This window comes from Oryza brachyantha, chromosome 5 (assembly GCF_000231095.2).
Source record: "Oryza brachyantha chromosome 5, ObraRS2, whole genome shotgun sequence".
NCBI classification, from domain to species: Eukaryota; Viridiplantae; Streptophyta; class Magnoliopsida; order Poales; family Poaceae; genus Oryza; species Oryza brachyantha.
Window position 1 is genome coordinate 10,856,815 of NC_023167.2, and position 24,520 is coordinate 10,881,334.

Sequence of the window (24,520 nt, forward strand, 5' to 3'; positions counted from 1 at the left end):
AAGCGAGGAGAGAGGAGGCTGACGGCGGACAGGTGGGGACCACCTGTCGGTGAGAGAGAGGGGGAGGGAGAGACTGACACGCGGGTCCCATGGGAGGAGAGAGGGAGGAGGGGCGCGGGGTGACTGACGGGTGGGCCCCGTCGGTCAGCGAGAGGGGAGCAGAGAGGGGAGCGAGCGCGGCCGGCGGTGCGAGCTGGCGGCGGCGAGAGCGGCGACGCCCGGCGACGGCGCACGGCACGGCGCGACAGCGACGACGGCGCGACGGCGACGACCGGCGACCGGCGACGGCGGCGGCGGACAACCGGGACGGCGGCACACTCGGCGCAACCGAGCAAGGCGGCGGCAGCGGGCTGGCGCGGGTGCGCACGAGCGCGGGTGGCGGCGGCTTGACGACGGCGTCGCGAAGGCGACGACGACCGCAGCAGGCGGCGGCGAGGACGAGCTTCGCACCCGTCCGGCGACGGCGTGCGGCTCGACGGCGGTCTTCCGGGAAGGGAGAGAGAGAGGGAAGGAGGATGGAGACGCTCACCGGCGTCGGCGAACGCGTGGGCGAGTCGGCGAGATCGAGGCGAAGGTGGCGACGCGGGTAGGAGCGGGAGATCGGCAACGGCGACGGAGATCGATTGGCGACGGCGAGGAGGCCGGACGCGGCGGCGACCGGGCGGCGAAGGAGTGCGCGGCACTGGGGAAGCTCCCTGGCGACGACGAGGGTGGCAGCAAGTCGGTGACAGCGAGGCGGAGGTGGTGACGCAGCTGGACGACGACGACAGGCGGCTGGCGGCGAGATCAACCGGCGGCGGCGAACGACGATAGCGCGGCGGCAACTCGGGCGGAGGCGGAAAGTGGGCGACGGCGTGGCGGCGGTGGGAATTTATAGGGTGGCGGCGCCGGCTAGGGCGGGCGGAGGTTGGAGACCGAGTCGGGCGCGACGCGGTCTCGGCGGCGGCCGTTGCGGCGGCGGCGGTTGCGGCGGCGGCGCGGACTCGGACTCGGCCGGCACGGCGCGGGCGCGGGCGCGGGGGGAACGGTCACTGACAGGTGGGCCCCACCTGTCAGTGGCGCGAGGGTGGAGGGAGGCGGCTCGGACTCGTGGCGCGGGCGCGGCGTGGGAGCTAGGCCGAGCGGCGGCCCAGGCGGGGCGCGCGCGGAGAGGGGAGGCCGGAGCCGGTCGGCTGGGCCGGCCGAGAGGAAGTAGGCCGGCTCGGCTGGGCCGGCCCGGAAAGGAGAAAAAGAAAAAGAAAAAGGAAAAAGAAAAGGGAGGGAGGAAAATTGGACTTCGGCCCAATTTGAGAAGGAAGGGAAAAAGAAAGGAAAAAGGAGGGAAAAAGTAAAACCCCACTTTTGCCGAGTTTTAAATTAATTTGTTTTGCCAAATTTTATACTTCTGCAATTTAAATTTAAATCCAGTTAGTCGATTTGCGAGCCTCGATTTAATTGAATTAATTTCTTTTAGAGGGATTCTTCCTGAGTTAATTAAGCCAATTGTTGTTTACGGATTTCTTTTTACGATTTTAGGCTTAGGACGAAACTCCGGGTGTGACAGCAGCGGTCCGGTATTTATAGGACGTGTGAGGACGAAACTCCGGGTGTGACAGCAGCGGTCCGGTATTTATAGGACGTGTGATCAGCACGCCTACCACGTCGTAACCGAACCGGATATGCCGCACGTAACCTATCCGGATTCTATGCTATCTCGCGTAAGAAAGAATCCGATACGATAAGTTTCCAAAAACTGATCACAATTGCAAAGCCTTTGTAAAAGGTGGTTTATGTGAGCTGAACACTTGGGTGAAACGAAAGAGGAAGTGTTCAATTTAGTTGGTAAATTTTTTCTGGCGAGCGAGCGCGTGTTGCTCTATTTCCTTCTTGCTCAAGAGCCTAGAGATCACTCTCCTATTTAAGGAGGTCTCACTCTCATAGAACTAGCAAGGTGGTACTAAATGTTCTCGTGCATGCTTTCATGAGGTGGGTTTTTGTGATTTTTCTAAAAATTATTCTACACATGGGCCTTAGTCCAATTAATAATTCTAACGTATGCTTTGTTAAGTAAACAAGCAGCGCGGTCCAGAGGAACCATGCGACCTGAAAAGTAATGCCAACTAAATAACATAACCATTTTTCTCCTTTTGTTTTATTATCGCCATCGGTTGATGACCTCGTATGCAAAGGCCGGGTCTAATTCACCCATAAATAATATGAAGTAACCCACATATGGTAATATAGAGTAAATTAAATGGCCTATTGCATACGAAGGAAATGAAGAGAAAATTAAAGAACAGAGATCAGCAACTTCCATTTCACAGCAACTTAAACAGAAGAGGAAATTAACCTCCCCCTCATGCATATCGATACATGCTTGTGCCATGGTAAGGAGCATGCTGTCGATCTGCCATGTGCCATGCATGCATATATATGCAGGATACACACAGCTAGCAGGAGCAGCACACAATTGCAGTTCGTTAATTATCACCGGCGTCGTCGACGAGCGACGTGGGCGCCATGACTAGCAACGACGATCGTGGCAGCAGCTCATGGCGCAGCAGCAACCACGTCTTTATTGGCGGCACATGTACAGCAGCAGCAAGACGCTCGTAGCTACTACTCCCTCGGTTTCTGCTTTTTTTTTTTAATCTATTTTGATCCTTCTTCTTATTTATAACTTTTTATTAATATATACATACAGAGATTTGCTCCGATCTAACAAAAAATACATGTATCAAATTATTTCTCATCATTGGATCTAAGCTGATTAGTATGTGCGCTGTTAGATCCAGTGATCAGAAACGATTTAGTACCGTGAGGTACCGATACCTCGAGATATTTTTTGTTATTTTTCGTTAGACTGTAAAATTACTCATATATATATAATTATAAATTAATTTATGGTTCCTTTAATAATAAATCAAATCATAATAAAATTATTAATACATATATAGTTTTTTAAGTAAGATAATTTGTTTTTTATATATATATATATATATATATGTGAACGGTATAAAATAAAAAAGATTAAATAAAGCAGCAACGTAGCATGTGGTGGGAGTTGGGAGGAGGTTGTTGCTACCGATCGATCCAGATGCATGTCTGCCCGCTTGCCTGCGACAAAGAGGATTCATATATGCTTTTCGATTCCATCCCATCCCATGCATGGTCTCTCTTAATAGTCTCTTTTGTACCATGGTTCTCGTAACTGTTTAAAAGATACTACGTATATTTTAAAAACAAGTTTTATGTTTTTTTATCATGGTTAATTCTTTTGGATCACAAAGGACATATATAAAAGTTTTACTCATAAATTATTTTCCATTCGCAAAAACACGGATTCATTCACTTTTTTTAATTTTGAATGATTCGTTTAGAATTTGAAGAGGGGCCATCAATAAAATCTTTTTATTTTAGAGCTTGATTCTCAACGGGTAGCTACTGGTAGCCTCATCTTGCGTTTATGCCTATGAAATTTGGATTTTTAACAATAAATTTAAACTTGTTTTGATTTTTTCTATTATAGATTATTTTTTAATCCTTACTTTTAAATCACCAAGAACACATATATATATATACAAGTTTTATTCATAAATTATTTTTTTTCGTAAATATACCTTTTTTCTTTCGTTGGCATGTCATCAACGCGGTTGGTAGACCGCTTACCATGCCATCCCACTTGGCCTCAGGTCACACCCCTCCAGCCCGGCCCTTTCTACTCTCATCATAGGATTGTGATGCATGGACCATTATTAGCTAAGGTACTTGTGCGCATCTACTCGAAAAATCCTGTCGTAATCCATGGATATATGTGTGTTTTGATAAAACACACATACGAATCGCTACGTTAAAAATGATTTTTGTAGACAATTATACATAAAAATTATCGGCGGGTATACCGGCGACTACCTAAAAAAATGATCGGAATGACGGTTAGATACTTAGATTATATGTTGATTGTAGGCAGTCCATAAGTAGGCCCACCTACAAAAACAGGTGTATATTTTCATGCAACCCTCCTTATGGACCACCTACAAAAATGATTGTTTTTAGACGGGGCATAAAGTGATATGTTTACCACATATAAGGAAGAGATAAGATCACATCACCATTCCCTCCAGTCCACTCTCTCTCACCTCTCCATGCACTCTCTCTCATCAGTGGCGCATGACAGCTAGGCGGCAACGGTAGAGACGGTGTGGGGATACATCAAAGGCGGAAACAACAATGGTGACAAGCAATATGCAGTAGCTTGGCACAGCGGCGGAGGCGGCAGAATCTGGTGATGGTGGCAACGACGATGACATATGGGGTCCCACGGAGGCAGCAATGGCAGTTGGATCTGGCCGTGGGGAGGCCTAACCCCACGGCCAGATCCGATGGATGTGGCGATGACGACAGCGGCGACCGCCGCCGCTGCAGGGTCCAACGGAGGTGGCGACAATAATATTGGCTAAATCTGTATGCGGCGGTCACTGGGAGGACAAATCCAATAGAGGTGGTGAAGACGGCGTCAATGGCGACAGTAAGGACCGACAGCGATATTGGGACATGACGATTAGGTGATTGTTTTGAATGTTGGGATTTTTCGGATTTCTTGACAGAAAAATATTATTATAAGCAGTGCTCTATATCCACCACCTATAAAAATTAACTTTTACAGACGGTGGATGGCACGGGCCGTCCGTAAAAAATGTACATTTGCAAGCGGTTGGGCCAGCTGATTTTCTATTACTCCATAAATATTTAATATTCATTGTTCATGAATGAATTTATATAAAACTAAATATTATATTATTAATATTACATCTGTTATTAAATAATCTCTCCCATCACGATTTGCATGTCTAAGGTGTCATATATTAATGACCGGAGTTAGTATCTCCCATCACGATTTGCATGTCTAAGGTGTCATATATTAATGACCGGAGTTAGTACAAGAGATTCTCAAAACGAATTTAGACACATGTTTATCTATATCTATCTCTAAAATTTCTTACATTTTACGACACGGGAGTAATACACATTTTAATCTTTGTTAGTCTCTTTTTTTCTCTTGAGATACTAATTCTAGGATCCACTTATTCTGGGGCAGAGTGCCTGCATTTTATTTGGTCCTAGTGTGCCCGGCAGCATGGGAGGAAGATCCCCAAGAGTTAGCCTCTGACAGGATGTGCCCAACATGGAGAAGTACAGTGGAAAGCTACGTGTGGAAACCGTTACATATAGCTGCTGCAATCAGGAAGCTAGGAAGTTACTTGGAAGGCTTTTTCTTCTCCACATCAGAATTCTTGACCATGTTCATATCATTTTTTTTCTGCCAGCTCCTCTTGTTTGTCTGGACATGAAGATTATTGCCCCAGTTGACAAGTTGTCAATTAACGGGTGATCGATGGCTACGACTTAAGATTTTTTTTTTCAACTCTGACTAGCTACAGACTGTGTCGGTGTGTGCATGAATCAGGACGCAATGGTTTGATTTTGCTGTGAATACAAATATGTGGCAGACATACTCCACGAGTTGGTCAAAAATACTTTGATGCATGTTTTATTGTTTTGCGGCCTCTTTGAGGTGTGATCTTGATCACAATTATATCAAAATAGGTTTATGAAATTACAAAATTGACGCTTAAAGTTCTCAAAGTTTTGACCAGTACATTATATATTTATGTCGGATATAATTAAGTGAATTTTTGTGTATTCATACGTTCAAACAAGCAGTAACGTATGTTTTTGCCTTATACTCTATGTCTGAATGGTTGGCTGCCAAGTGCTAACGGTTTCGAAATTTTAAAGTGGAATTTCCTACATTTCACGTGGTAAGATTTATTAACTTTGTTGGCTTAAATTTATCTATAGATCGGTATATATTTTATATATGTCCTAATTCATTAGTATGCTATAAATCTATTCATGATTAAAAAGCATTACAATATAGAAAAGAGAGTAAAAAAACAAAACAAAAAGTAGAGGTCGTAGGAATAGAAGGAAAAAATGAAGAAGAAATAACAATAACAAATCGCAGCAATATGAACACAAGAAAGCTACTCCCTCTATTTTATATTAAGATTTTCTAATCTTATTTAGATATATATAGAGATACATTATCATTTATATAAAGTTAAATAAAACAATCCTACTTTTATAAAATGGAGAGATGGTGGAGCATGTTGTTGCTCCATGTGGGAAGGAAAACACGCACATCAGCGTCTTGACTATTATTCCATCCCGCTGGCTCGAATTTTAATCCGAGGAACCAACGCTGCGACATACGACGGACAGCGTCCATGTGGCATGTGCGACGAACACACGTTCGGTTCTTACGTACGTCGCCGGCGGAGGTCGACGAGGCGAGCAGGAGCCCATGGAGCAACATTGCAGCAACGGCATTATTGCCGGCACTCCCAAGATCCCTGCCTGGTACTCCTAGCTACTACTAGCATGCATGTGCTGCCAGTGGGAGAGTGCACGTGTTGATAGGTTATCCTCAATACAAGTTTTATGGACACGATTATCTAGAGTGACAACTAAAAAGTTTAAAACTAGGATGCAATATTCCTCTCTCTTAGATGTATAGTTTCATCTATTGTTGTTTTCTAGGTTACATGCAAGACACAAGTTGTCTAGGCAACAGTGTATAAAAGGTTTCATCCCCATGAAACTCATTTCACCTCTCTCTTCATTAATATTTTGCTACGTCATCAAAAATATAACCTATTTATTGTCCATGAAACTCTCATTAAGATTGCCCTTATGAATATATTATTTCTTGATTTTTACCATCAACCTTTCCAAATTACTGTCTGTCTCACACAAGGAGGGAATGCTTCCGTTGTTTATGTTTCACGCTTGATGATGGTCCGTTTTATTTAGAAAAGAAGTACGTTAGTATTTTTTTTTGTTGTTGTTAACATAATAAAACATAAATAACACTTTATGTGTAACTATTTTTTATTTTTATTTTTTGGAAAATAATATGTTTTACTTGAACCGTTCACTTTGATGTTGACATGTTTTGGAAGCAATTATACATTTATTTATTATTTTTATCCAAAATACTAATAGAAAAATGGTTGGTGCTTGATTTTTTTTCAATTAATGTGTGATAATTGATCAATTAAATGTTTGATGTCCTAGGAGGATTTATCTAGCAATTCATCTTGACTGCAGATTCAATCTAAAGTCATTTTCTCTCATCTCTCATAACACAATTCCTAAAGGTGTAATTTCATATGTCCACCACGTAGAGCAATGTAGAAGAATACAACAATTTCTGGTTACCCCAAGATTGCAGATTCATGGAGCAGAATGAATGCTAATTTTTTTTTACAACAATATATTCACATAGCAGAATAGTGCGTGTTGCATTCCACTCTAATATATATACTTCCTTTGATTTTTTTCTAATTGACCCCGTCAACTTTTCAATATATGTTTTTACCATTCGTCTTATTTTTTTTATAAATATGTAAATTTATAAATTATACTTAAAAGTTACTTTAGTAATAAATCAAATCATAACAGAATAATAAATAATTATATACTTTTTTGAATAAAATGAATGTTATTCAAAAGTCAATGAGGGAGTATACGGAGGAGGAGAGGAGGCAACGCAGCCGGTACGAAACCAAAAAATTGCGAAAAGAAAAAAAAAAGAAAAACGAGGAAAGGCAGCCGGTACATCGGGAAAGGAAAAACTGCAGGATTGACACGTGGCCCATGGAGATGCATGGGCTTTCTCGCTGTTGGGCCGGCCCATATATGCCATTCTGTGCGAGAGTAATGCTTTCGAATTGATAAATAATCCTCTACACATGTTCATATTACTGGATGCCCCATATTTCTTTTCCTCACTTGAACATCAATAATAAGATTAATAATTATCTTTTCCTGGACATAAAACTGTCTGGTGATTTGTGAATAACACTAGAAATTAATTATGTATGCATTTTCAATGAAGTTTCTCAACAGAGAATTTTAGGTCTAATTGTCTAAAATAATTATGAACGGCAACAAAAATAATAGTGAAGGGTATGAATCGTCGTTTTTATTATGGCTTGATGGCCAGAAATCAAACCAACAACAGCATCCAGAAACATTAAAGCAAAATCTCATTAACATTTTATTTATTGGAGAGGACAAAAAAAAACTCAATTAATAAAAAAATGTCAACATCCACAAACATTGAAGCAAACTCTCATTAATTATTCTCCGCCATGCAGAAACGGCAATAGATGCCAAGTGGAACGTTTATTAACTAATAATAACATGGTAACACAAAATATAAATCCGTAATATGAAGACTTTGATTGAACTGTTGCATGACAACGTTTTGAACGACTCAGATGGTGTGCTTGGATACGAATCTCTTCTTTGGTCTTACCTGATAAATTTGATGAAATAGAAAACATCAGATTTAGTTTAGATAGACGTGTAGTAATATTAAAGTAAAAAAAGAAGTTGCACTACAAATAACATAAATTCAAAAGCAGAGAACTTAATTGAGTTAGCATTCGGTAAAACACTATTGGCATCATTGTCCACTGAAATTAAACTTACTGACAGCTAAAAATAATACGAGGGTAAACAAACTACGATGAAGAAAATACCCGGAAACAAACTACGATGAAGAAAACTTAAATTAGCTCCAAATTTAAATTTTAGTTTATAAGCATCAGCATATCCAAAAAACGTACGGGAGCTATGAGCTAATGGCGATGAGGCTCACCTGGTTGCTGTGGCCACACTTCTTCTTGCGGCAGTGGGTAGCCCTGTCGGGAAGGCGTGCGTAGCACCTGCAGCAGAAAAACGCCGGCAAAAGAAATAAGCTTAATGCACACACGTCGGATGCAGCGTGAGAGAGCGAAGAACTAAGTGATGCAGTAGCTAAGATCAGGCCGGCCATGAATGCATTCGTGCGTACTTGCGGCAGACCATCTTCTTCTCGTTGTACTTGAGCGCGAGGGCCAGCAGGCTGGGCTCCTGGATGATGTAGCCGCCCCTCGTGCCGCCGCGGAGCCGGAGCACCAGCTGCACCGTCGACTCCTTCTGGATGCCGTACTCGCCGAGCCTGCGCCCGTCCTGCTCCAGCTGCTTCCCGGCGAAGATGAGACGCTGCTGCTCCGGCGGGATACCTACCAAGTACAAATTGGTGGCCGGCCGGCGGTTAATGATCACCTTCATTAGTATTATAATTATTCAGATGAGCAGCTACCACCGGTGCTGGCAGTGAAGCTGAGCTAATAGATCACTACTGTTCAGTGCATGCAGCAACAAGATGCATGGTGTGCGTGCAGATATAAATATATATATATATACACCTTCCTTGTCGTGGATCTTGGCCTTGACGTTGTTGATGGCGTCGCTGCTCTCGACCTCGAGAGTGACCGACTTCCCCGTCAGCGTCTTCACGAAGATCTGCATCTCGGCCTCTCTCGCAAATTAAGATTGATTGGTGCGTGGCGATATGGTGATGAAATGAGAAGGAAACTTGGTGGCCACCTTTTATACAAGGAGCGGAGCAGGAGACGTCACGCGCCCGCTACGAAACATAATAAATCGCACGTATTTACCATTTGCACACGCGAGTGAGTTCGTGGCCGCTACGGAACCGATGAGTCACCGGAGAAATGGTAAACACGTATTGGGCCGGCCCAGCAGCTTTTAATCGGATAAATCATTCTAGTTAGTGCTAGGGCTGCATCCCTTTCTAGCTTATTAAAAAAATGAAAGATAAAAATATTATTACGTAATAATTAACTATGTTTGAATTTTTTTATTTGCAATATTTTACCATTTTTCTTATTAAAAAATTATAAAAATTTCATTTATTTTGTTTGTGACTTATCAAATAAACTTTAAGCATGACCAATCATTTTTTTATATATGTACTAAATTTTTTAATAAGACAATGATCAAACGTTGCAAAAAAAAATCAAACATCCTACGTTATAAAACAGAGATAGTAATATATAATGTTTTTCAAAAATAAACATATCATTTAACATTTTTACGAAACGCACGTATACATAAAATTGGAGGGGAGGAGAGAAAGAATCTGCAGCCTACGGAATGTGATCGTTGCTGGGACGGATCACCGCCAATCTTGGCAATTGGGACTCTTGGCGCGGCGCCCCCACTCCCTCCCGTAATCTTGCGGTTTCCCCTCCACGCAACTCCTTTTCTTTCGAGGTTTGTTTCCCGCGGTTTTTCTCTAGGATTCCCGGTTCCCTCCGGTTCATCCCTTCCCGGCCGCTCGATTTCATTTCAATCGGAAGAATGTGTGGGAAAGAGGTGATAGAAAGAGCATTGTTTCTCAAGGTAGTGCTCGCCCGCTCGCCCACAAGGTGTTCGACCAAATGCCGCAATGGCCTTCTCCGCTGCTTCGTTTCTGTACGTGCTGTCCATGAACCACCACTCTGTTTCTCTTTCTGACGGCTATAGGCCGTCTTCTTCATCGCAGGATGGGATCATAGGATCGACGTCAGACGCGAGTTTATGGCAGATTGGCAGTTCTTATATTTCTATAGGGGGAGGCAATGTCAGTTTACTCAGGTGTTAACATACGCATTCACTGTCATTTCAAAGAGAAAAAGGAAAGCACACGACACGATCTATCTATATCTATATTTACATTGCGGAGCCTCTGCTGCTGCTGCTAGTAATGCTAGTCATTGCTCTGTAGAAATTGGTGATCATGGGAGTTTATGCACGCTGATTTCTCCTCCAGAGGGGGGCGACCGCCTTTCTTGTACAAGGGTATGTCTTTCTTTTTCTTTTTACCTGTTATTTGTTCTTCTGCTGTACATACATACTCTCATTTTGCGTTTAGCCATTTACATAATTGAGCCTCTTTCTGGTCTATTCTCCTGTGGGTTTTTTTCAGAAAGGGATCCATGCCTGTAATTGCGATAAGGAGGTTTTATATTTATGGTGTTAAAGGTTGATAGACATAAATGGCTCTGGCCAAGATTAATGGCGTGGTACTGACCTTGATTAACCCGGTTTCAGTTCCGCAGAAGACAATGTCATTTGCGGTGAAGATGCTTGTGATCTTGCTCCCTGCAGATAGCCTCCCTACTTTCTGCTGATTCCCTCTCAACCATATCTGTTAGCAATACAGAAGAAAAATCATTTTCAATTTGGCAACTTTTGTAATTTTACAACTATGTAACCACTAGGCAAAGGTGGTTCCTTTAATATCATCAGTTGCTTATAGATAGGAATGAACAAAATTACAAAATAAATTTAGATGACCTGAATGATACTAGGACTTTTGTCGCAGTTCAGGTAGATAAAGTCTTCCACCACTGCCATTGCCTCTACATTTGTTCCCTTTGATATTGCCATCGTCATTGTAGGTTTACATCGCTTCTTCCAGTCCTGTTTTACCAATATTATAGTGTTTTACTCATATATTGTTAGCTATTTCTTTCAGAGGTGCAACTTTCATAATTACCTTTATGGTGGATCCCTCCACTTGAGTACCAGCACAATACATCCAATCTTTATATATCGAGATAGAGCTAATGGGTTGTTTCCTAATTCTCCAGCTTCTTGTTGGTGCTCTTACCTCAATCTTTGACCCCACTGTTATGTCTAATTCCTGTGGAATTTTTATGTTTCAGATAGCATGTTCCTAGATATTGTGCTGCTACAGCTATCATAATGACAATACTAACCTGTATACTCAAGTCTGTGCAACCAAGATAAGCTTTGCCATGAGCTACAGCTAGAGATTTGACATGCTTGCTCTTGTAAAATGCTTGGGTGCTTCTTGATGAGGAAGAGAACTGTGGAGGTGAAATTACAAACATTATATACTTCAGATGCTGGGCAATCACCAATAGCATATGACGCAATTAACTACCTTAAGAACGTTGTTCGGTGTAAGTATAATGATTTTGTCATTGTAATTTTCAAATTTCTGCACTGCTTCTCTTATTTGAATCACCTCTACACATTCGAGCTTGCGTTGTGCCATTTTCCATACCTGCAAAGAGCCTATTATTAGCTAGTAATTTATTACAATTAAATTGCTGCTGAAAACTGGTGTTTGCATTTCTTACCCTAATAGACTTGTCAGCTGACCCGCTCAAGAGATTGTCCCCAGTTTCTGATAGTGCGAAACATGTAACTGCTTTCTTGTGCTCTGTAACCTCTCTTATAACTACTGCTCTTTGGCCTTTTATATCCCATGCCTGTAGAGGATCACTTGAGTGTCAGTAACTGTAGTTATGCAAGTACATCTGCATGAACTGAAGAAGTACACCCTTTTTCCATATTACTTCTCAACTAAATATTTGTTATCTTAAAACATGTGTGATTATGCTGTGGATTTATGAGTGATTAGAAACTCTATATCATTACCCTGATGGTGCCACTAGAATAGCCAACAAAGAGCTGCCCTCCAAAGAATATTATAGCAGTTGCTGCTCCATTGCCAGGTTGACCGATTTCCAGTATCTGTGTGTGCACACATGATACACGCTGCACTGACAACTACAGATAATTAGATTTCATGTAAAATGGTTTTCCAAAAACAAGGACCTTGAGCATCTGATAATTATAATCTTTTTTCTCAAAAACACAAGAGAATTGCGTTTCATTTCATTAAGGAGAAGAAAAACAGAACATAAAAAGATACAAGGTAAGAGACAAAAACTCTCCTACTGCAAGCCTCACTCCACACAAGATTGGCAGACTAGCTAGGTTTGTCAAACTACTAAACACCTTTTGAAGGGCAGTAAATGAAATGATCTACTTTTATGTGTTTGTCTCTATTACTTAACTAAGTTTAGAATATATTCATTGTGATTAAGGGAGAGCATGAATGTTGAACATTTCACATTATTTTCTACTCCCTCCGTTTCACGACGTAAGACTTTCAAGCATTACCTAAATTTGTATGGATGCCAATGAATCTAGACATATATACAAATTATATATATTCATCAATAGATGAATTTATGTAAGGCTAGAAAGTCTTAGAATATGAAACGTAGGTAGTATTCAGAAAGGAAGAGAAAAGGTAGGCAGAAAGGAGTTAAATTTTAACACTACTCACTGGCTTGCTGGGAAGATAATAATCTGTAACTTGAAGTAACTCTTCAGCCATCCATGTGAATGATGACAGCCTCCTTAGAGATTCTCGGGAACCCTCTGACAAACCCATCAACTTTTGCTTCCCTGTAGGTACGAAAAATCATTTTTTTTTAATAAAAAATGCTATGATCATCCTTTTGTTAACGTTTTGAGAAATTGATTTAACATTCTAAAATATTCATGGTTTTAGTTGGTCAGTACTCAACCAAACCACTGAACTCGATGGCTATAACTTGGCAGTAATGAAATCTTCCTTACCTTTTCCAGAGGTGTAAGTATAGAGACACATGCATGCTAGAACCCGTTCATCAAGCTCAAACCCTGGGTGCAAGTGGCTGGCTATATCATGTAACAAGATCTCACAAGCAGAATATCTCATGTCATTTTCACCAAGAGCAGCCAGCTCGCTTCCAAGCCATGCAGCACATACAAGGCAATCATGTGAGGTTCCCTTCACCTTGCTTTGCATTCCTTTGGCCAAAGCACGAAGAACTGGTACTCCTATTCTCATAATTGTTCGTGCAGATTTACTGCTCCATGGACCTATTTCTGTGTCCTGCATCATATTTAACTACTGTTAAGCTAATATCACTTATCTTGTCCAAATGAGATATTGATTCATATTTCACCTGCAGGCAAGGATCAACCCAGTCAATATTTCTGATCATATTTCTGTGGGCTGTTGATGTTAGTCCTGCTTTCTTTGCGAGCCATGCAGCAGTATATGATTCCCCTGACCAGGAATAAGTCCCTCCTAGATTAGAAAGGAAAGATGCTGCTAATGCCTGCACACTGCAGTTTTCTTGGGATGATAATGAATCCAACAGGACTTCCATTGCTTCGTCCCTGAACACACTTTTACAATCTGGTTTGTCCTACAAAAGCAGATAATTTTTTGGATAATGTGAGATCATTGCAATGCTATGTTTGCTCAACTGTTACTTGTATATCTTCATAGGAACGGTTAATAACCAGTGTTTTCATTTTATTTGAGGTGATACTTAAAGTTGTCCTAATGAGCTGCAGATAATTTGGTTGTACTTGCGAAGCTGGAAAAATAATTCTTCAGTATCAGGGACAGTAGAAATACCAGCATATCCAATTGGAGAAGAAGATTAGCTGCTAAAACCCTGTGTTCACGTTCAGTTTGATGGAGACAGGCCATCAATGTATGCATGATAGAAATGCCTCCTAGCTGCTTTATTTCTTGCAACAGGGAGTTCGCTGCAGACCTGAAGATTGATTCAATTCAACAAGATATTTAGGCAATGATTTAAAAGAATGGACCTTTTCAAGTATGGATCATACCGAGGGATTTGAAGAATCTCATGGAAATATTCAAGTGCGGCACACTTGGCACGGTGTTCTTTTCGTCTAACAAGGTGAAGGAATGGCTCCACTGGAGTAGCCTGTGATAAGAACTTCTTGCAGTTCCCATTAAGCCTTACGCACCTGACGAGAATAGCTGCCAGCGCCACACCTTCCTCCAGGTTGTTATTCTTTGCAACATCAACAAGCTTAGATAAAATATGAGGACAGCTGATGGCACCTAAGTGGACATTGTTTGTCACATAGTCGAATGCTGTCACCAAGATCTCAATGAGAGCTATTGATGCCGATGTTGGCGTCAGTGGAAGCAATGCAGGCCATTTTTTGGTGTCTGAATTACAGGCAACATGTAGAAGTGAAGGTAACAGATCTAAGTTCTTGATCTGTAAAGGTGAAGGATCCAACAAGTATATCAAAATGGCTGCCTCCTGCACACCTCTCTTCAATGCGCTGGCTAGATTGGATAAATGGAACTCCTTCCTCTTGATGCCTCTCATTACATTCCTATCTTCGGATATCATAAGCAGGAGAACATAGACTGATGCCCTGATCACCTTGTCCTTGTTAGATGTGGAAATGCTGTCAAGAAGTTGGTCAAGGATTTCTTGCCGTGCTGATGACTTGTGTCTCACGTCAGAAGAATTATTCAGCAAGTGCCATATGGTTGTAACTTCCGAACCTGCATCCAGGTAGCTTTCTAGCTCATCTGAAACCAATAATTTCGATACCGCCTTCTCAAACCTCTCAAGAAAATCTACCTGGCTTTCCTTCCCCCAGCGTGAGCTGACATCGCTCCACTCGTCACTCTGTGAGAAAGCCTTGAATTTCCTGCTCATGCTCCCTCGGGAGACTATGTCAGATAGAGCACTTCTCTTCATAAATTTTGTTGAGAAGTGGCTGAAGCATCTGAGATCATGCTTTGGCGTGCATTGTGGAAACATGCCCTCCTTGTTGAAATAGTTGGATGTTGAGTATGAGTCCACTTTATTTATATTTAGGACTGAATTTGATAGACTATTGAGTGAGCCCTGCGATCTGCTTGATTTTACATTGTTTGGTTTCATCTCATAGTCATCAACTTGGTAGAGTGGAGATTCAGGAGTGTAGATCATTGCATTTTCAGGAGAGGTGCACCATGTCAGATTCTTATTCTGAATTGATCTAACAAATATACAAAAAAAAGTTAGGACAATATGGGAAACAGTAGATCGAATGATGTTGGATATAGTACCTTCCATGGAATTTAGTTGACAAGAAATCTGTGTCGATAGGCATAACCTTTGCTGACCTCCCTTTGTCATGTGAAACTTCCTGCGACAGAAGAATTAAAATGCCATAAAAACTCAAAGGCTGTTCCAGCTTATACTAATTTTGCAATTAGAGGTATGTCACCCCCCCCCCCCCACCCACCCACACACACACTATTGTTACAAACTTCATAGTCTCTATTTGTAAACTTTTAGGTGAGGATTTCAGTTAAATTTGCCAACAACAAAATAAAAAAGAAGAGGTTTGGTTTTCCTATATAGTCTTGAGGCTTTCTTAGGCTTTCTAATTGTATTTTGACAATTTGTGTTAGAAATTGACCATGTATTACCTCATTGTCGCTCTCTTCACTAGAATCAAGGTGTGAGTAGAAGGAAACAGGTGAATCCGACTGGTACTCCTCAAGCATTTCGTGTAGGCACCTGCTGTCAGAGCTCCCTTTGGTATCTTCTTGAAGCTCTTGATCATCACAGTTGAGAAAATCCTTCAGCTCAGCGAAGCCATCATGATCGCCACAGTTGGAGTTGGAGGCTCTGCACTCTCCTTCATGATCACCAGAGTGGATTGTCCCACCCTGCGCAAATGTCAGAATTCACTTGAGCTCTCAAATGCAGGTAACTTCTGAAATCCTCTCCTATTCATGGCATTACATATGCAGAAAACATGACTCTTACCTCTGAAAAATCCGGCCATTTCGGAATGGCAGAGCTCACAGACCTTCCAAACTGAATGCACCTGTTCATGGATGGATGTATATATCTTCAGACAATGGAACAATGTGCACTTCTATTTCTATACCTACAGATAGTAGCAACAACTAGCAAGCACTAATGAAACAACTACACTGAAGCTATCATCAACTCATCTACTGGTTATTGAACTATATAGAGCTGTAGCACTCAAGATGGTCTCTCTAGGTGGTGTTAAATTTTGCAGGCATGCAGCTGTGGGTCAGGATGGTTTAGTGCACATGCTTGTCTCAAGCTGCTAGTGGAGAATCTTTGCCCCCTGCTTTGCTTCAAGAATTCGTCAGAAATTTGAAGATGGCATTTGGCAAAAAAGGGTGTTTCAACTCCTTTTTGAATCCCTTTTGGAAAAGATAGAATGCGGATTTCCCTCTTTTTGCCACATCACAGAGAAAATGGTAGAAAGTAAGAAGGTGCAGATTTGCGCCCATGACGTGCAGAAATGTGCTCCGGTGGGTTCTACAAGGAAAGAAAAAGCTCAGGCAAAGGGAATGAAAGAAAGAAGCTGAAGCATCCCTTTCACAAATCACAAGATGGTGACCTACATCAAATTCACTCAAAGAGAAAAATGAGGCTAATCTTATATTTTGCAAGAATTCAATTTAGAGTTGTACCCATGGCTTGCAATCCTGGAACTGCATGGAGGTATGCAACTTACCACACCATAAAAGATTTCACAATTCTCATTTTTCATTCAAAAAATTGCAAAAATGCAAAAACCACAGAGAAGAGAAGGTAGCCAGTAAAAGTAGGACAGAAAGTTGAAAGGGACATTTGGGCAAAAAGCATTCAAAATCCCAATACCAAAACCTTTTTCCAAGAAAATTTTTTTTAAAATGGCAACATCCACTTCTGTCACAAAAAAGTTTTCCCTTTTCCATTTTTTCAGTCTCGTGAGTAGCATAGGATTCAGTGTCCAAAGATATACGTATGCTTATACTGTCACAGTCTGTATATACGTGCACTGGCTAGGTGTACGCCCGTATAGTATACCGTATACGTATGCCAGGTACCGTTATAACTGTCACGGTGAATCAAAGTTTCCCTCGCTTCCGACGAACTCACTCACCCGCCGCCGCTGCCGCTCGCCGGGGCGCCTGCGACCACCTTGTAGTACATGAGCCAGTCCTTGTACCGCCTCGCCGCCCGCCGCGCGGCGTCCTCCTCGCTCGCGCCGCCGCCGCCGGCGCGCGCCAGCACGGCCTCGTCGAACAGCCCGTCCCAGAGCGCGCGGGGCGCGAGGCCGCCGGCGCCGGCGCCGGCCACCGCGCCGGGGGACACGACGACGGCCTGGAGGAAGTGCATGGCCATCTGCCACGCGTCCCCCTGCGCTGCGCGCACCAGGGCGAGGTAGAAGTAGGCGCACGCCGCGACGCGACGGTTGTCCACGCCGCCCGTCTCGCCGTCCTCCGGCAGCAGCGCCGGCCCCTGCAGCGCCGCCTCCGCCCCGTCGAGGCCGTCCGCTTCGCCGCCGGCGCCGGTCAGCGTGTCCGCGGCGTGCCGGAGCGCCGCGAGGACGTCGTCCTCGCCGTCGCCGCCGTCTTCGCCGCGCGACGCGCCGGCGCCGCCCGGCGGGCCGTCGAGCAGCCCCATGCACCGGGCGCGCGCGGCGAGCAGCGCGTCCCGGTCGGCGAGGAGCGCGCGGATGTGGTGGTGCAGGAAGGCGATGAGCGAGCAGATGGAGGAGTGCGGCGGCACCGCCATTGCCGTCGCCGTCCCTGTCGCCGCCGGCATCGCGACCGCCGGCGCCCGAGCTGTGTTTCTTGGCACTTGCTAGCGCATATGAGCTGCGAGACGAGGAGGCACTCTCGAGCTAGCCTTCTTCTCTTGCTGGCAAGAGAAGGCTACAAATGTACTACATGCAAGTGTGAGCTTGAGCCTGTGACAGACAGAGAGTGAGGTGAGTTGAGAGATGTGAGGTAAGAAATACTAGTGTCCTTGCATGCACAGTTAGGCAATCTTGTTAGGTATGGGAAAGCTGAGCTGCTGGTCCTTCCTCCTTGGTCCTGTGGATAAGCTAATATTGCAGCAGAGATACACACACAGCAAATTTATTTTTATCCCCCAGCTTAGCTTCATGTGAATTGAACCGTCTATTGTCGGTCTGTAGTTCTCTGCCATGTAAGTAAAAGATCAGTTCAGTGGTATGTATGTACTTCTGCCATGTAAAGGGCTCACTCCAGTGGTAGATTCCAAGCAGATGTGGACCTAAGAAATTTGGCAAAATTTGCTACAGCGCATCGAAAAAACACGTAATTAGCCGGTGGATACCGTAAGATCACGAATTTGCTGTAGGACACCACAAAAAAGTGGTAATTAGCTATAGGGCACTCTGGCTAATTTTTTATTATTTTTAGAGTAAAAAATTCTAAAAATGACGTGATTGTCCTCTATCGCCAACCCGTTATGTCGGGTCCAGTCAAAGCAGACCCGATTGGTCTCGGCACCGCACTACACCCGAACCCTAGTCTACTGGGTGAGTGAGCAGGTGACGACGGTGGTGACCCAGTGACGACGAGGGTGCATACCGGGTTGGCAACAGAGGGCAATTTCGTTATTTTTAGAATTTTTGACTTCAAAAATAATAAAATATTAGCCACAGTGCCCGGTAGCTAATTACCACACTTTTGTAGTGCCCTACAATAAATTCATGATCTTATGGTGTCCACCGCTAATTACGTGTTTTTTCGATACCCTGTAGCAAATTTTGCCAAGAAATTTTTATATAGATCAGTCTAATTGTAATACATTGTTAGTATATATGTATAGATTTATTAGTATCTATATATTATGAATATAGGTAATACATAAAATTCTCATGTCGTGAAACGGAGGTTGCAGTTATCTACGAAAGATGTAGTTATGAATCTCTATAATAGCAGTAAAATTTTTACATGATCGCTGACGAGCCAGGACGGCAGCTAGAGGTCACCGGCCGTTGGATCCGCCACTGATTCCAAGCATCCCTTGTTTCTTGTTCTAATCGGATGATTCTCATGTTGAATTGAGCCAGCAGTACAGTAAGGAGTAAAAGAGTCTGGATCGCTACTAGTTCAGATATGTGGGGTTAACTGAACTTCGCTGGGGGCTCAATAATAACTCCAGAGGTTCATCACACACTTTGGCATTGCATATATAGGTCCAGTTCTAAAATTGAGCCTTAATCCGTAAAATCACATTTTACGAAAACCGTAATATTACATTTATTATTACACACCGTTACACGTGCCGATCCATATGTTACGAGGGTCTCTTCGGAACACATGAATTTTACAGGATTTTCAGATAAAAACAGTTATATAAATTCCTCTAATTTTCCTTTAAAATTCCTTGCCTTGAATATTCACCACAAAAGTGTAAGTAATGTCAAGCTGGTAGCAGCAAACACAGAGTGGTTACTGGTTACTGCCTTAGTCCCATAATAACCTTATTTTTCGTTTTTCCGTGTTCAACGTTTGACTATTCGTCTTATTTGAAAATTTTATAAAAAACTTAAAAAAATTAGTCACGTATAAAGTATTATTTATATTTTATTATCTAGTAACAATGAAAATATTAATCATAAAAAAATTTTAAATAAGACGAATGGTCAAACGTTAGACACGGAAAAACGAAAAATAATATTATTATATGACGGAGGTAGCAGTTAACTAACGCAGACGCGGAGACGACCGGCGATGATTATACCGGTAGCCATGGCATGCCCATCAGCTGTGCTGTACTGTAGGTGCTGTGCATCCTGCTGCCGCCGCCATGGCCGCTGCAAGCTACTAGCTGGTTGAGACATGGCCCTCCATCGGTCGTACGTACGTGCGTCCTGCCAAAGCAATCATGGAGTTTTGGCAATGGAGCCAGTGAGCAGGTTGGTCAGTTCACGGGAGGAGGAAGACCCTCCCCTCCTTGTGTGGCCCATGCTTACCGCCTAACTGGGTCAATGTGGCTGTCGCCCTGATTAGTTTTTAAAAACTTTCCTCAAAAACAGGAAAAACATCGTATCAAATCTTTGAATATATAAATAAAATATTAAATATATGTAAATATTAAAATTAATTATATAGTTATGGGGGAAATCGTGAGACGGTTCTTTTGAGCCTTTGAGTCTAATTAAAACGTGATTAGCCATAAGTGCTACAGTAACCAACATATGCTAATAACGTATTAATTAGACTCAAAAGATTCGTCTCGCGGTTTCCAGGCGGAATCTGAAATTTGTTTTATAATTAGACTATGTTTAATACTTCAAATATATGTTAAAAACTTGATGTGATGTTTTTGCAAACTAAACAAGGCACGTACATGTTGTTCTTCTTATATATGAAAATGAAAGATCAAAAAAATTTCTGGTCTTTATATTATCTGTTTAATTGCATAAATTATAGAATTGGCTGTTACAAAGTCGAAACATGAGACGTTGAACTGCTGTATAGAAACGTGTGCACAGGCCGAGGAAAAATATGTGAAAAAGAACCCAGCGAGTCTATGATGGAATAATCATGTAGCAATCCTAACGACTCTGGTGGAAGCTGTAATGAGCTCATGGCACGTACACCGGGGAAAATTTTCACGTGTGATCCTTTTTGGATACAAATGTATGAATTCCTATTAGTCATGTGAAACTCCTATAGAATGGCTTGATCCGAACTTCATAAGTCATGACCTCGTGACAGTTTTCCTATGTATTACACTCCCTTGTGTGCTCCTTTGGGGAATGGATGGACGAACTCCATGAAATTCCGTGGAATTTCTATGGGATGGCTTGATAACTTCGAGACCTTATGAAAAATTTCCTACTGCTGTTGTCTCCTTGTTAGTATCCATAATTCTTCTGCAGAGCACTACAATATATATAATTCTTATGTTTTAATGTTTCTAACTTATCATGCCGTAATTAATAGTTAATAATATTTTTTCTTTGTATGTCGTATTATTACTCCCCATGTTCTAAAGATATGCTTTCTCCGGTTTCATAATCTATGTTTGTTTTGGACAAGAGCGCTGTCAAACTTTTAAAATTTTTAACTATCAAAATTTTTAAAACATTTTGTTTGAAAATAACAGGACAACATGTATAGATTAAAATATTTTAATAAAAATATTTTATTTTTGCATATTTTTAATAGAAAACTTAGTTAAATTAGATTTCAATACTGTGTCGTTACCAATTATCGAACTAGAGGAGGCCATGTTCAGCGGTATGCTAACTAACCCGCACGAAAAATACAGTAATAGATTAGGCATGATTAATTAATTAATTAATAATTATAAAAATAAAAATAGATTAATATAATTTTTAAATAACTTTCTAATAAAAATTTTATAAAAAACAAACCGTTTAGCAGTTCAGAAAACGTGCACGTGAAAAAAAAGGTTTCTGTTTAGATAACTCAGTGGAAAGAATCCGGCCAGAATAGTACTGTGACCGTGCTACTACTAGTACTAGTTGGTAGATATCATCTTAAAATGCTTGATGTGTGTATATATTGTGTTACACGATAAGACCCGATTGTAATACCTAACTATGACTAAAATACTGTAACTATTGATTAGGCAAAAAAAGATAAAGTAAGTGACAATGTAGCTGTTAGATGATTGAGTCATACGTAAATCGGATGTCTGAGTCGTACTCGTAGCAATTTCCATTGTTTCACGCCCGACCAACTGTTTCATTCTTTACGAATGAAATACCTTCACAATTTATTAAATTGTCTTCATCAGTGTGCTTTATGTCCAAAGTCACACGTATCAATGTACTTGAGAGTTCTGAGATATACTAACATTAAATGGTGTGACAACGGACAATTAACAACGCTAGCTACCCACTATGAATTTCAGCATCGCCATAAATTGTACCAGGCTCTGCTATAGTGCCATGATTATTCACGTATAGTATACTTTCAGTACTTCTTCTTGCATTACCTGCCTTTTTTTCGTGGATCGTTTACTGTTCAGGCGGTTGAAAAAAAAAAGATCATTCACATTTCAACGGGCAGGATATTTTTAAGATTCGGATGTGCACCAAGAATAGTTACGAGATGACCGACGGATAATTTAGAACTAATTATAGTTCAACTAAATAAATCTGCTAATCTTAAATTACTAGTGTATCGATATATGTCTATTCTATGCACCACCTAACCCTAGCCACACTTTATCCCCTAACATACCGGTAGTGCCGCCAATGTAATTTTTTCGAATCATCCACCGTCATTGGTGTTGCCTCTCCTCACACACACCACCTCTATCTTCCTTGTCGGCGTTAGAAGCTGCCCACCACACCAACCTCGTCCCCCTTCTCTTCTTCTAGTGTTTATAGTCCGGCAACGGAAAGCCCATGCGTGGCCGATCCTTCCTCATCTTCGATGGCCTGTACTGCTAGATCCACTTTCTGATCACTCGTGTTCATGTCACCCCTGCTACCAACCATACCCACCATTGGCCTATAATCCGTGACTCTAGTGGCAATGCCACTGTCCACCGCTGACTATGCATGTCTCTCTAAGCATAGAGAAACCTCTCTTCGCTATCATCTTCACAACCCCTACCCCGAAACTTAAACTCTAAATATAGTGTGACAATTATTATTCATGTTGCCACAACATCACTAGAGAAGATGGTGTTACCGTTAGGTCGCTCTCGTCTAATTTCCTCTCTCCCCCCTCCCCCCTCTCTCTCAATCTTACGGTGTTGGATTAAATCCAACAACAGGGGGTATCTGACTGAGATTTGGAAAGATTTTACCTAAAATCTAGCAAATGCCTATTTTTAGCTAGCTTGCTGTTTTATTACCTAAATCATTTCCCTCCTAATGATTTATCCTCTCTCCTACAACAATCACTTATTTTAGGAATGGAAGTACGTACAATAATGGTGCGCTATTGCTTCCATTAATCCAATTTTACACTACTTCCACACGTTAAAATAGATGTAAACAGTTAAACATCATACAATTAAATACAATCTTTGATTTGATCTACCAAGATTCTAAAACGCCAGGGAACCAAACAGACCTCCTACTTGGAGCAGAGTGAGCATGCATTTTAATACAACACATGTCAGTATAAACAAAATAAACCATGGTCAAAATCTGACGCTGATCTGAAGAACACCCAAAAAAAAATCAGTTACAAATCTGTCATTCATTCTGCCGAGATAAAACTACACTGCAACTCTGTACTTTGCAGCCTACCTTGACTGCCCAATGTTTAATTCTCGTGTACTGTACTTGCTCGTCCAAAGTGCATTTAATTACCAGCAACAACAAGGTAGACAGAGGGTAGCCTTCTCTCGATTAAAAGAACCAATCATTGGATCAACAACAACAACAACACAAAAGAAAAAAAAAAAACTTGTTGCCTGCAGCCAATGAAATCCAGTTCAGATGGGGGTCAAGAGACAGGCCAAAATAGCTATCTCAGCCAGATCTTAACTCGTGGTTAATGCTAAGCTATAATCCACCAGAGGAATTGACTGATCGACACCTTATCCTGTCAGAGTTTTTTCCTCTCGAGTTGAGCTAGCTCTAGCTCACACTACTTTTGGTATCAGAGCGACTGCGTAACGAAATTACGTTAGAACGGAATAAATTGTGAACCGGATGATACAAGTTGTATCAATTATCTAGTATTATCAACCGCAAGATAGCACAGAGAACGCGAGCGAGAGCGCCGGCGGTAAGAGAGCACGGAGTAGCGACGCCGTGCACGCGGAGGAGCGGCGTTGGAGCCGGCACAAAAGACTTCCGTCGAGCACCACAGTCCATTGCGTAGTTTTTTTTAAAAAAAATCTAACAAATGTCATTGACAAACACTTTATTCTAAAAAATGTCATCAACGAGTCTAATTTCTACAAAATATCATCATACAAATGAATTTGTCTAAGAAATGTCATTGTCATTAGGGTTCCATTAACTTTTTTCGTTAAGTGCTATAGTATGATCATTGTATTTAACGGTAAAAAATGGATGAAAACCTAACGATGACATTTCTCAGACAAATTCGTTTGTACGATGACATTTCTTAGAACTCGCAATCGTTTATGATATTTCTTATACTTATATGTTTATCAATGTCATTTTTAGATTTTTTTTACGTGTA

At 41.8% G+C, this 24,520-nt stretch overlaps 2 protein-coding genes and 1 long non-coding RNA gene across 3 annotated transcripts; 1 reads left to right on the plus strand and 2 right to left on the minus strand.

The window, feature by feature from the left end:
• Positions 1–8,156: 8,156 nt before the first annotated feature.
• On the minus strand, positions 8,157–9,463 carry LOC102701170 (ubiquitin-like). The gene is made up of 4 exons (XM_006654244.3): positions 9,303–9,463; positions 8,906–9,116; positions 8,711–8,777; positions 8,157–8,365 (listed from the first exon to the last, which is right to left on the minus strand). Exons 1-4 carry the CDS (start codon positions 9,403–9,405, stop codon positions 8,324–8,326), a joined length of 423 nt encoding a protein of 140 aa, XP_006654307.1. The 5' UTR covers positions 9,406–9,463; the 3' UTR covers positions 8,157–8,323.
• Positions 9,464–10,481: 1,018 nt separating this feature from the next.
• On the minus strand, positions 10,482–18,305 carry LOC102712086 (putative E3 ubiquitin-protein ligase LIN-1). The gene is made up of 17 exons (XM_040523876.1): positions 17,497–18,305; positions 16,356–16,416; positions 16,013–16,255; positions 15,647–15,726; positions 14,395–15,576; positions 14,177–14,318; positions 13,716–13,961; positions 13,345–13,642; positions 13,049–13,170; positions 12,352–12,471; positions 12,051–12,182; positions 11,852–11,974; positions 11,664–11,774; positions 11,441–11,587; positions 11,239–11,364; positions 10,973–11,089; positions 10,482–10,881 (listed from the first exon to the last, which is right to left on the minus strand). The coding sequence occupies exons 1-17, from the start codon at positions 18,159–18,161 to the stop codon at positions 10,864–10,866; spliced, it is 3,933 nt and encodes a 1,310-aa protein (XP_040379810.1). The 5' UTR covers positions 18,162–18,305; the 3' UTR covers positions 10,482–10,863.
• Positions 15,016–17,241, plus strand: LOC121054404. Its single transcript, XR_005811786.1, has 3 exons — positions 15,016–15,104; positions 16,036–16,295; positions 16,388–17,241. It is a non-coding gene; the product is annotated as an uncharacterized LOC121054404 (long non-coding RNA).
• Positions 18,306–24,520: the final 6,215 nt, after the last annotated feature.

Excerpts from the sequence above, each read along its gene's own strand:
- LOC102701170 (XM_006654244.3), bottom strand. The coding sequence starts at position 9,405 with ATGCAGATCTTCGTGAAGACGCTGACGGGGAAGTCGGTCACTCTCGAG. Across the intron at positions 8,778-8,905 it reads AAGAAGATGGTCTGCCGCAA|GTGCTACGCACGCCTTCCCG; the intron begins GTACGCACGAAT and ends TTTCTGCTGCAG. Across the intron at positions 8,366-8,710 it reads AGTGTGGCCACAGCAACCAG|GTAAGACCAAAGAAGAGATT; the intron begins GTGAGCCTCATC and ends CAAATTTATCAG.
- LOC102712086 (XM_040523876.1), bottom strand. The coding sequence starts at position 18,161 with ATGCCGGCGGCGACAGGGACGGCGACGGCAATGGCGGTGCCGCCGCAC. Across the intron at positions 13,962-14,176 it reads TTCTCCAATTGGATATGCTG|GACAAACCAGATTGTAAAAG; the intron begins GTATTTCTACTG and ends CTGCTTTTGTAG. Across the intron at positions 12,472-13,048 it reads ATTATCTTCCCAGCAAGCCA|CGTGTATCATGTGTGCACAC; the intron begins GTGAGTAGTGTT and ends TTGTCAGTGCAG.